Genomic DNA, 12,605 nt, shown 5'->3' with positions numbered 1-12,605 from the left:
TCGATGACAGTCTTGCAACCATACCCTGTCTAGGACGGGTCCGGGACAGACTCGCTCGAAATTATATACCCTGTTCAGGACAAAGGGGCTAAAAACCATACCCTATCCAGCGGCAACTCCCCGTAAAGCCCATATAGGGAGTACCCCCCCCCCCCACCCCCCCGAGGGGGGTGATAAGTCAACCGAATCCTCGGAGATCCAGGAGCAGTCAGTCGGGAGCGGACGAAATAGCGCGACGTTCTTGAAAACTTTCGTCGCGTCATTTCGTCCGCCCCCGACTGACTGCCCCTGGGTTTCCGAGGGTGACTGACTAAATCTGAGCAATGGCGTACACTTGGGCAGTAGTGGTGGCCGGTATTTCATTTCTTGTATACTACACCCAGCTTCCTTGGGTCCTGTTCCCTGTTCTTTTGTTTGTCGTTTTTCTGGCTTCAAGAGGGAGGTCTTTTCCTCGGGTGTTCTTTCGGACAGTGGTTCGTGATTTGAGGTAGGCAACGTAAGCTGACATACTTAACATGTACGTAACAAAACACAGGAAAACAGTGGCGAACTCAGTAAGCAACGACGACGGCGTCGGCAACGACAACGCCGCAAAACAATAGGATTAATGAGGAAAAACAATCGCTCTGTACTTGCGTTTTAAATTTGGTACATTTCTTTGCTGTCCGGTGCACGTAAAATGGCCAAATGGGAGAGCGTGATCACAAGATCATTTGGCTTATTCCATTTTGAACGCCTGTCCTACCAATTTTGTTCCTGGATTGTTCGGCCACATTGTACAATTTGAACGAGTTGGAATAAGCACGACGTACTTACATTTAGTTGAAATAGCGTGGAGTTCAAGTGTCGTTTTCGTTGACAAAGAAGGTGGTCTCGCAACAACCCATGGGTGCGTTCATATTACAGTCAATCCACGTCACGAGTGACTAGTATTTCCTGACTAATCCAGCCCATATCACATCATTTGGCTAAGTCTTCCGGCTAGAATCTGACAACGAGGGCTGAGATAGGTCATGTTTTAATATAAGCTTAAAATGTTTTAGAAAGTGAATGCGTGGTAAGCAGGCTTATTGAGCGTGATTCCATTTGTCAACAAAAACATTTAGCCTCTGTCACGAGGGCAAAATCGATCGGATCAAAGGTATACCCAGTATATGGAGATGTTTTATCCCTCAATCAATAATTCAAGTTCTTATTAGATTGGGCATGATAAAACAAATTTTCGCCGTGCAAAGTTTGCGTGACATGCTAGGCGAGAGGATGCTCATTAGGTTTTCAAGCTGACTTGTCGAAGATGGCAGTTTTAATGATTCCACGTCTCAACTTTGGAAACCAATTTTTGTAGCTTCATCTTTTCTGGGATTTAAAGTATGTAATTTTAGGTATTTATTTTTCTTGTCTTTAACTGGTTTTATTTGGCTAAGCTCATTTCCGTCTTTGTGCGGATATAGTGTTATTATACTAGACACTTTATTGAAGAGCTTGGTGATCAATTATAATTTATTTTTAATTATCATTTCATTTATTTTTCAGGTGCATTTACTTGCTTTCATCCTTTAAATTCAAGCTTAATAAAATTACAAAGAATGGCGTTACAGTGGCGGGTATTTTTCGACAAACTGTGGCCAAACATCCACAAAAGGCTGCCTTCATCTTTGAACAGGAAACATGGACATTTCAAGATGTTGAAGATTACTCCAACAGAATTGCAAATTACTTCAAGTCTCAGGGTTACAAGAAGGGAGATGTTGTGGCGCTCTTTCTTGAATCCTGTCCTGAGTTTGTTTGTATTTGGCTGGGTCTGTCTAAACTTGGTGTAATCACTGCACTTATCAACACCAACCTTAGACTTGATTCACTGAGGCATTGCATAACTGCGGCAGATGCTCGGGCTATTATATTTGGTACTGACCTGTCAGGTATGTTTCTGTTAAGCCTTTAATTAACCCCTAAGGCAAAACAACATATTTTCTAGATCCAAGACTACAAACTCAATGTCCAAGTATTATATACCACTTTAATTTAAAGCTTACTGATGGGGGTATTCCATAACTGATATAATTATAAATCAGAAAAGTTATGGTTTTGAGATAAATGGGCTTAAAACACAAAAATTTATTTGTTCCAAAATCTCCCGATCCTTGTGTATATTAGCTAGGTATACCCCTTAACTATAGCTTGTTTTGCAGTTCTCAACATGTTGACTAATATGAAATTTATCTTAAGACCAACAAGTGCTAGAAAAAAAAAGTTGAAACGTTATGAGGGTGGTCAACCATATCACATATTGGAGGGGGTTATATTTTCATCCTTTTAAAGAGCAGATCTTCACATAGCCTGCAGAGCAGGCGTATTTGGGGATACGATAAAGGATACGAATGCTGCCATCTTGGATGATAAAGCTGAAAGAGGGTTGGGGCAAGGCCAAAAGGATTCCAAGGGAGAGGACGACAGGTTAAAAAAAGAGGAGGGGGAGAGGAGGGGAAAAACCACGCCCCTCACCCGCCCCTCCTTCACTTGTCCCAATTCTATACACATCCAAAATAGCGGCCTTCTAACGCACGTTCGAATACACCCAAAAACGCCTGCTCTGCAGGCTAATCTTCACAAGACCATCTAAGTGTCAAAAATTCATAGAAATCTGTCAAATATTGACAGAGGTTATGGCTTTATGTTCCAATTGGCACTCTAAACAGGGTGATTTAGAAAACCAGACAGTTTGCTTTATGTATGCTAAATGAAACAGCTGGGTATTCTGCAGTCTAGCCCAGCATGTACTCATAATCATATGGCCTCCCTGTATGTCTTGTTTGGTTTACATGCTTAATTATACTTGTCTATCATTTTTGACTCCCAACATACTGGAAAAAATTTTCACCAAAATTAAACTCATCTCGACGCTCTCTCTATCAAGTCCCCCTCTTTGATAACCTCTCCCACTCCTTTTTTTAATCCCGAAAATAAAGTAGCTTATTAGAGCTTTTATGATGGTAAGTAAAAATTTAGCTCTTTGGCTTTTTGCATACCATAAGCTTTACTTTTCTGAACACAGGTGCAGTCAAGGATATTCATGGCGGCTTACCAGAGAATATGCAGTTATATTACTATGGAACTGGTCCTTGCACAAACATCACAGCTTCAAGCTTGATCAAGGACCTAGAAAGAAGTTCATTAACCCCACCTGTTGTTGATCATACAAAGTCACCAAAAGGTAAATGTTTGTTTGCTGGCCATAATTTTCTGATAATTTTTATTGATCAGAATATTTCAAGAGGACCTAGTTAATCATTGAGGTTGGATAGTGTAAAAAGTTTCAGGTGGTTATAGCTTTTTGGACATTTAATTTCACTTTTGATTGTAAGTCCAAGGTGTGGTGTGTGCTTCTGATTCTATTTGGGGATGCATAGTCTGTCCAGTTATGGTCAACAAAAAAGTGCCATCAAAATGCAGTAAAAACAAAAAAGTGGTATGCATATTGAAGGCATGTATCACTGATGTTCTTGTTTCATTCTTATTTTATTTCATAATATTTTCTTGTAGATACTTTGGTGTATATCTACACATCAGGGACAACTGGATATCCAAAGCCTGTCGTCATTACCAATAGAAAGTAAGGCAGGGTGTAGAAATAGATTTAAATCCATTCGTCTTTTAGGGAACATAACTGGAGGTGTCATGTATTTGATAGGGAACAACACATGTAAGGTCACACATATGGATATGCACACTCACTGTGCATAGGGTGCTGGCCAAATATCCTTCAAGTTCTCCTTCCACCCCCTCCCACAGCTAGAGTTCCTTAACCATAACTAAAGTGGTGCTCAAATTCAAAGTCATACACAAATTAAATATGCTCAGTGCTCAAGCACAGTCTCATTTAATGTCAGTTCAGTGTTCATAAATCTAGCCTAGCCAGAGGCTTCTGCACAGAGTACAGTAGCATCTTGCAGGAACAGGCTCACTCAGACCTAGCCACAGGCAGCCCAAGCTCAATTTAAGAGAACCCCACCCAACTATTGGCAGATGTGAATATTTGGCCCTAAGATATTCAATGGCACTTTTTTTATATATCCAAGCTTCCAAGCTATTCCCTTTAAGCTAAAATATGTAGGAGAATTATTCTCCTCACTGTCCTGTTTGTATTTTTATGAACCTAGCTGGGAGAATTTGTCTAAATATCAACTGAAGGTATTTTGCCTGTGGTGATCATCATTCCCTTCCTTCTCATGACCAATATGTTTGATCAAGTAAGAAAAAATTAGATGGTGGTCATGCAGTAAAGACTAACTGACTGACTGATTGATAGTTAGTATACTGATTGATTGAATTGCAAATATTTCAGGTATTTCGCATATGCAACAGTTCCTCACGTGTTCTCTGTGACCCCTGAAGACGTCATATACAACACATTGCCTTTATATCACACTGCTGGGGGTGCCTTGGGGGTTGGATCTTGCCTTGTCCATGGAAACACAATAGCTCTAAGACGGAAGTTTTCTGCCAGCAGATTTTGGGATGACTGTGTTGAGACCAAGGCAACTGTATGTCACAATGATAAAATTAATTATTTTATATACTTCATAGTGTTCATAAGTTTCAAGGTTAATAAAACATTGACTCTTAATTAATTTTTAAGTCACCACCCCCAAACTTGTCAGTTTCTTGTGTACCCACCTGCTAAACACCCCATGACCAGTTTCATGGCTCAATTAAATAGCTGTGTTGTGACAAAAACATTCTAATCAGTTCCAATCATAGGTACTTAAAGTGATAGGGAGGGGAAGGGGTTTGGCCAAACATTTTTTATGTTTTGTTTTGACCATGTTACAATCCAAATCATTATTTAGTTTTGAGTTAATGGAGAATTAATTTACAGCTAGAAACGACGTCATGAATTTGGAAGACACTCTACACATACATAACTTCTTCACTGCAGTTTTCTTAATAATTTACTTGGAAAACATCAGGGTAAAAGCAACATTTTCTAAGTTTTCAGACAGGGTGCGGCAGAGTTGAAGCTGAAACCTTGTGCTATAAATTGACAAACCAAGAAAGAGCCAAATGCACAAAGAGTTTTGAGCATTACTGTTCACTGAATGCATCAGGAACCTCTGGAAATATATTCTTTGCACGTGTGTCACACTTTCCTCTTGGGAGTTAATAGCTTTGAAACCTTCCCACCCCCTGGCCCTCTGTGTAACTTCCGTTCCTCCTCTCTGGGGTTGGGGGACAGATATTTTTTGAACCACTAAAAATTAGTGACCTTGTGTTCTGCTGCCAGGTTGTTCAGTACATTGGGGAGCTGTGCCGCTATCTTTTGACCCAACCTCAGCGTCCTTCTGAGAAGCAGCATTCAGTGCGTATTGCTTTCGGCAATGGATTGAGGCCTCAGATTTGGCGAGAGTTTCAGTCTCGTTTTGGTGTCAGTGACATTGGAGAATTTTATGGTGCAACAGAAGCAAATGTGGCTTTCTTCAACATTGACAACACACCAGGTGCCTGTGGTTTTGTATCAGTTATTTTACCAGGATTATTTCCATCAAAGTTCATCCAAGTGGATCCTGTGACTGGTGATTTACTCAGAGGTGACGATGGTCTGGCCATCCTTGCCCAGCCTGGAGAACCTGGTCTTGCAGTTGGAAAGATAATGAAAGGTTACAAGTCCAATCTTTTGCTTTTTGAGAAAGTAGAAAAATTATAATGGTTTGATTTAGTACCCTCTCATGCAGTCTAGTTAATCCACATGTATGAATGAAATTAATATGTCAAAGTAATAAATTATTGCAACAAAATTTTTCTAACCCCCTCGCAATAATACTATAATAAAGTTTGCTCTGGACAGTTGCTGTAAATGATTCAGTTTATCACCTCAAACAATAAAACATATGGTTGCTTACTAGTATCATAGATTACAACAGCAGCAATCTAAAAATCTTCCGAAATCCATTTGAGGGAACTTGTCAAAATTTATTTAACTTTCAAAATTTAAGTTCTTTCTACAGGGTGTCCAAGACTTTAAGCAAAATCGTAATAATTTTGTTGTAGGTCCACAAACTGAATATCTATACCTCCCCCAGAGAAAGGATTTCCTAAAGACCCCTTCCCCCTCTGAAAATTCCATTTTAGCTTCATACTCTTTCCTTAAATTTTTTTTTTCTTTGAGGGGCCCCCTTGAATTTTCAACCCTTTTAGCGGAAATTTTCTGGAATGTCATAATATTTAAACAAGAAATCAATTTAAAGGGCTTGCTGGAGAAATGGTGCTAGCGAGGATGGCAATTCCATATTAATAATTTTGTCATCTTTATATACAGATAACCCATTTTCCAGGTATGTGAGCCAAGAGGAAACTTCAAAGAAAATTGGCCGTGACATTATGCGAAAAGGAGACTCCTATTTCCTTACTGGTGACCTCCTTGTCACAGATGAGTATGGCTATGTTTATTTTGTTGACCGCATTGGGGACACATTCCGCTGGCAAGGAGAGAATGTGTCCACAGCTGAAGTCGAGGCAATGATGAGTAAGCTACTGGGTCTGCGTGATGTTGTCGTTTATGGTGTCAGAGTTCCAGGCACTGAAGGAAGGGCAGGGATGGCTGCCATTAGTGATCCTGACAACACAGCCATAGATCTGAGCGCACTCATCCAAGGATTAAAAGAGCAACTGCCACGTTATGCTCGTCCTATTTTCCTGAGAATTGTTGATACTGTAACTGTTACAGGAACATTCAAACTTCAGAAGAACAAGTTGCGAGAAGAGGGATTTGACGTAGGAGCCATACAAGATAAACTGTTTTATTATGATGCCAAAGTAGGGAAGTATCTTGTGCTGGATGAAGACAAATGTGCTAAAATCAGCTCAGGTGAAATCCAAATTTAGGAGGCATACATGACTTACTGTGATCGGCATAAGTCTTGTTGCATGACCAGTCAAGCATGAAATGTGTGTTTTACATTATGAAGGTTCAGGGAATTTGTTACGTAGTTTACATGAACACTGCTATATTAGTGTAAGTTCATGGTCCCAACCCCTACATTTTCCTTCATATAAACCACTTGATATGTACATTTTTTGTCTTGTAAGTGGTGTCCATAATATCAGAGTTTGAATACTTTAGAAGCAGTTTTTAATAGACTTTAAAAGACCATTTTGAAGTAATTGTACTCTAATCTTGTATGGGAATCCAGCTTACTTACAGTGGACATGTATTAGTTAAATAAATGTAATATTTGCAATTCACTGGTTGCACTCAGTTTTAACTTTGTCCATGTTTTTTATTCATTATTATCTTAGATACTAGTACTTGTAATTCTTTATTCATTGTATGCAATCATGTTCTAATAAACCTCCATCAAAACACAAAAGGAATGCTACCTCTCAGTTTTCTTATTTATGCCAATGTCATCGTGAAAACCATTACAGCTAGTGACCGCAACGCTGGGTACAAATTTCCTGTGTTTGCCAATGAAACTATCATTGAACTCAACCTCAAATAATGTTTTTTCAAGATCAAGATCTAGTCTCTTTAAACAAGAAGTTTTGCTATAAATGGGAACCCCCCAGCTTCCTTTCACACCTTTGTGGGTGTGATATGCAAATTTAGACTCCGTTGTAGCAAGTTGGTGAATCAAGGGTCCTCTGAAAAACTATGCCTCAAAATTTTTCATAATACGCCACAGTGATATAAGACCCCGGTTTCTAATTTGGTTAACAGGGTTTATTCCAAAAATTAAGACAATTTTATCAGCAAGGGTTGTAGAAAAATTAACACGTTGTTTGTAGTTGTTTACGTTCCGATGGTTGATTGACAGCTGAAGGTGACAATGGCCATTACCAGCTCCAGCTAATTTTTACTTAGTTATTTTTGTTTGAAAAAAAAAAAAACGTTTGGAATGATTGTTTCCTAAATATTGAAGGGTTGATAGTGTCACCCTAATTTTTGTTTGATTAAAGAAAAACATCAGCAACACCTTAGGACGAGTCCTTGTTGTGGTATCCTAACCAAGGAAGTTATAACTGGTGAAATCTGTTCACCAAATGAGTTTACTGTATTTATTAGATTAACCGCCTACCTTGAAATAAGCGCCCACCCTGAAAGCCCACAAAGTTAATAAGCACCCACCCTGAAAGCCAAAAAAATTCAAAAGCACCCACCCTCGATTAAGCGCCCACACTAAAAGCCCAAAACGTTAAAAAGCACCCAACCCGAAAGCCCAAAAACCTAATTAGTGCCCACCCCCACCTCCCTCCCAACACAAAACATCTCTGTACTAGCCCAGTGAGAGTGTGAAGTAAGAATAGCATCAGTTGTGTTCCAAAATTGGTTTTAGATATGGTAGTGAAGAACTTTTATCTTATGTATGGCTTGTTTGTGTTAGTTTTTGCACTGGAGCGAAATAAACTTATCCCTTGTTTTGTTATTCTCCAAAAATGTCCTCGCTTGCTGAAAATGTTGGGAAAATAATGAGCACCCATCCTTGACTAAGCACCCTCCCTCATGGGCCCAAAATTAGTAAGTGCCAAGGGCAGTTAATTGAATAAATACGGTAAGCAAGGTAAATGCAGAAAGAGAAGACAGAGAGAGAGAACTGAAGCAGACAAGATCAAAATTCAAAAAACGGAACACACTGAGGAGAGCCACGGACCTCTTAGAAGAGCTTCTAGATGGGTGGGTCAGAAATAAAACTTTTTGATAGGAAAATCTGAATATTTTAATGTCCTTGGGCACACGACTCACACAGGCCCCAGAGGAAGCTGAAGTAGGAGGTGGAGTCACTTCAAACTTCTGTAAAACCCTAGGTGTGTTGCTTTGATGGCATGTTTTTCAAATTTGTTGTAACTGTACGAAGCGATTGCTTTTCTTCTTAGTACTGTGGAAGCTCTCTTAATGGACATTCCTGTAAGCGGACAGCTCTACTTACAATGGCCTTCACAAAACCCAGTTTGGAATTCCCATACAAACTCTGTATTTACACATTCCCATTATGCAGACATTATGGTAAGCAGGCCCAATGGACACTTTCAGGGGTTACGATTTAGACTTTTTCTTTGTTTTCTCCAACTACTGTAAGCAGACATCCAAAAGGAAATCCCATTAGCCACTGAATCTTATCTCAATTGGTCAACTGCACATTTCTTTTCATCATCATTTTTACAGTGCATTAATTACAGTCATTGCCATTATTATGGCATTGCACAAGGCAATAAAACAAAATCAACAAAATCATTTCAATATGGTGGTATCTTTTTGTATTCCCAATGTTTCTTGTTAGCCAGGCAAGCTCCTGTAAGTGGCCATCTATCTTTTACACCTCTAATGGCCGCTTACAAGAACCGTTCTTGTAAGAGTGACAGTGAATGACCTCTGAGCATTCAAGAATCAGGCTACAGTGGCATGGCCTCATCAAACAAAAATCAAGACATCTCAACCCCATTTCTCCCTACTTGAGCAATAACCCTTATCATAATTTGTTACAACTCAGTATTCACTGCTGGGACAAATGTCCACTTTATATGGGGTTTATTTTAGAAGCTGGAAAAAGTGTTGCTACACAAACATACAAAATAATACAATAACTATAGCTTAAAAATTAACCATCACTGTCGTCATCTGACAATACAATTACATCAGATACGTTGACAGGAACATCCTGTTTCTTGGGTGAATTTCTACCACTTTTTTTTAAAGACAAAGCTAGTTTCCTTGGTACATTTTTGCGCAAGAGAGAATGACCATTTACTGTAGCTGGAACTCTATTTATGAGAGCAACAGACTGTTCATCATGTTCACTTCTAGCCGATACAACACTTTCTTCACAGCTTGCTTTCTGTTTGCTAATGTCTGTCTTAGCTACAGAGAAATCATTCTTCTTTCCCACAATTTCCAAGGTTGCATTCCGAAAAATTTTAAGCGGAGATTCATAATCAAGCAATCCATTTTCTGCCTTTCTTTTCTTGGTACAAGGAGAGAGCAAACATGACTTTCCACCCTTTAGAGACACGGGCATTAAAGGGATAACAAGAGTTGGTTTATCAGAGAGTCTGCTTGCAATACTGTTGCCATTCCTGGATGGAAGAAAACAGATTTCATGCTTTCCATTTTCATTTGAACATTTTTCAGTGCTGACTTCATCATCAACGCGATTGAAAGAGTCAGATGAATCGACTTGCACAGAGTCCGTCAAAACACTATTCCTATCATCAGATGAGACCACAGCTGTTGGGACGCTTCTTGATCCAGGAGATCGTGCTGTTGTGACCAAATCTACCTCGTCCAGATTTGAATCTAATTTCTCCCCAGAATCACTGTTTTGCACACGTTTAGATTCTAAATTGTTGCATTGAGGAATGCCTTGTACAGATGTAACTTCATGATCTTCTAACACACTCAGTACAGCTTGCTTCTGGTTACCACCTGGTGCCACCATGGTTTCAGCCTCAAACTGCTGTTGAGTACTCCTAGAAGTATCAGTACTACATTGCTGTATTTCTGCAATACTTGTCTGCTCGACAGAAATGTCAGTGCTTTCAGCCAAAACAGAAGAAGGTAACTCTACAACAGCACAGTTGCTGCCAAGATCAATTTGATTTGATTGTAATTCCGTACTGTTTTCATCATCATGGTCAGTCTCGCTTTCTGTGAGTTGTGTTCTTTCAGTCACTCGATGAGACCTCCTTATCACGAAATCATCAAGGTCACTCTCACTAGAATCTGAGTGTGTCTCTATAACAGTGCTTTGTTCCTCAGTTTTGGCTGGGTCATTGTCATCTGTACCCACAATTTCCAATCCAAAGTCATCACATTCACTGTCACTGGAATCTGATGACTCGGCAACAGAAATGTGAGAAAATCTCCCTTTTCTTTTCCCTTTTATTCTGTTTTCTGGCTCGGCGTTTTCAGATTCACTGCTGCTTGAGTCGTCAGTATCTCCACGATTTCTTATTCGTCCATAGTGAGTATACTTGTTAAAAACTTCATCCAGAGATCTTTTGCTTACTCTTTTATTCTCTTCAAGCTTCTTGAGAAGAGCAGGATTATTTAAGGCAGGGTCATTGCTTGCAAGATAATTGTCAGTGAGGAAGCAACCGAAATTCAACACCAAATCGCGCTTCCGCCTCTTTTGCAACTTGTTACCAATCTTTACAAAGACATCATCAACAATCTCATTGAGCACTTGAGGGGTCATTTTCAAACCATGTTTTTTATTTGTTTCCAGAAAGACATTTTTAATGTCAAATCTATCTGGAAAGCGTCCTTTGTTTGTCTTTAAAAACTTGTTCATAGCTCTGTCAATTTCCGGGTACCCTGTCTGCGGGCATTTTACTTCCTTCTCAGTTACCCGTCCGGTGTCTGAGGGTCTTTCTCGTATTTTACATATTCTACCCCAGATTCGATTGAAACGATCTTTTAATCGGCATTCTTGAATGTATGTGCTGTCATTCATGTTCATCTCGTCTAAGCTCAACTCTGCTTGATTTAAAATCTTTATTCTTTCACTTATGTGCTTGAGTTTTCCTTCCAGTTTTCTGATCAGAGATCTTCGCTTTTGAGGAGTCAAAGGAAGTTTAGAACGGGTTCTCTTGCGCGTACTCGTAGAAGCCGTCGCTGAACTTGTACTTGGCTGAGAGGTAACCACTACGGTAGTTATTTTCTCTCCACTGGTAGCGGGTTTGTCGTCTTCAAGATTATCGATCGTTACTTGGATAATGGGTATGTTTTCATCCGCCTCCTCGCGTGTCGAGTGTCGCGCGCCATTGTTAATTCCTGGTGAACTCAAATCAATTTCCACTGCTAATTTCTCACACTCCGATTTTGATGTACAGCTATCTTGCTTTGAATTTGCTGTGAGAAGATTGCAAATGTCTCCCGTGTAAATATATCCGTTCTTCTCGTTCAGTTGTTTTGTTCTCCACCCGAGCGCTGTTTTGAATTTCGCGGACGACACGAACTCTGGTCGAGCCTCCCCGAATTTCAGTTTGAGTAAAAGCACAACCTCTTTTTGTGCGACAAATCGCTCGACTTTAGAAACAAATTCGTTAAAGAGTTCTTCCACATCTTCATCCTCGTCATCGTCGCTGGACAGAATAATGATCGGGTCACATGGAGATTTAGTCCTCTTTCCTTCCATCTCAAAATTTTTTCGTTCCAATATGGCGCCTTCTACTCACAACGTAAATAACCTTAGGTTTCTGTTAGTGTCCATATTTGTACATAATGCCCAAATTAGGTGAATAGACGTCACAATTGCTTGCCAAATATGGTAAAAACTGAAATTAAGGACTTTGATTGGTTAAGATATAATGTATGCGCATAAATTAGTTAGTTCCGTATCAAGTGCAATAATTATGTAAATTTCTATAGATTGTGATAATTATTCCATTTTTGAAAAGAAATCATACAGTACTACCACTGAATTCCTATAAAGAAAGCAAGACATCCATTGTTACAAACTTACCAACCTCCCATCCCGATCCCCCAGCCCTAGATATCAGGGAAACATTTGGTTGTTGTTACTGTGATCTTTTTTTAATTTTGTTATGTTGCTGATTGGGAGGCTGGCTAGGTATGGTGAACGATGTTTCAAAAAAATGTGCCCTTAACCCTT

General features: G+C 39.5%; 2 protein-coding genes across 2 annotated transcripts; one reads left to right on the top strand and one right to left on the bottom strand.

Moving 5' to 3' along the window:
* The first annotated feature begins 204 nt into the window (after positions 1 to 204).
* On the top strand, positions 205 to 7,368 carry LOC146461912 (long-chain fatty acid transport protein 4-like). Its single transcript, XM_085086242.1, has 7 exons — positions 205 to 487; positions 1,534 to 1,919; positions 3,053 to 3,211; positions 3,541 to 3,610; positions 4,343 to 4,541; positions 5,282 to 5,654; positions 6,314 to 7,368. The coding sequence occupies exons 1-7, from the start codon at positions 324 to 326 to the stop codon at positions 6,877 to 6,879; spliced, it is 1,917 nt and encodes a 638-aa protein (XP_084942368.1). The 5' UTR covers positions 205 to 323; the 3' UTR covers positions 6,880 to 7,368.
* Positions 7,369 to 9,028: 1,660 nt separating this feature from the next.
* LOC146461911 (uncharacterized) lies at positions 9,029 to 12,397 on the bottom strand. The gene has a single exon (XM_085086370.1). It carries the CDS (start codon positions 12,126 to 12,128, stop codon positions 9,591 to 9,593), a length of 2,538 nt encoding a protein of 845 aa, XP_084942496.1. The 5' UTR covers positions 12,129 to 12,397; the 3' UTR covers positions 9,029 to 9,590.
* Positions 12,398 to 12,605: the final 208 nt, after the last annotated feature.

The sequence above is a fragment of the Pavona decussata genome, unplaced genomic scaffold, assembly GCF_977016875.1.
Source record: "Pavona decussata unplaced genomic scaffold, jaPavDecu1.1 SCAFFOLD_193, whole genome shotgun sequence".
Taxonomy (NCBI): Eukaryota; Metazoa; Cnidaria; class Anthozoa; order Scleractinia; family Agariciidae; genus Pavona; species Pavona decussata.
This window is presented reverse-complemented; position numbering and strand designations above follow the sequence as displayed.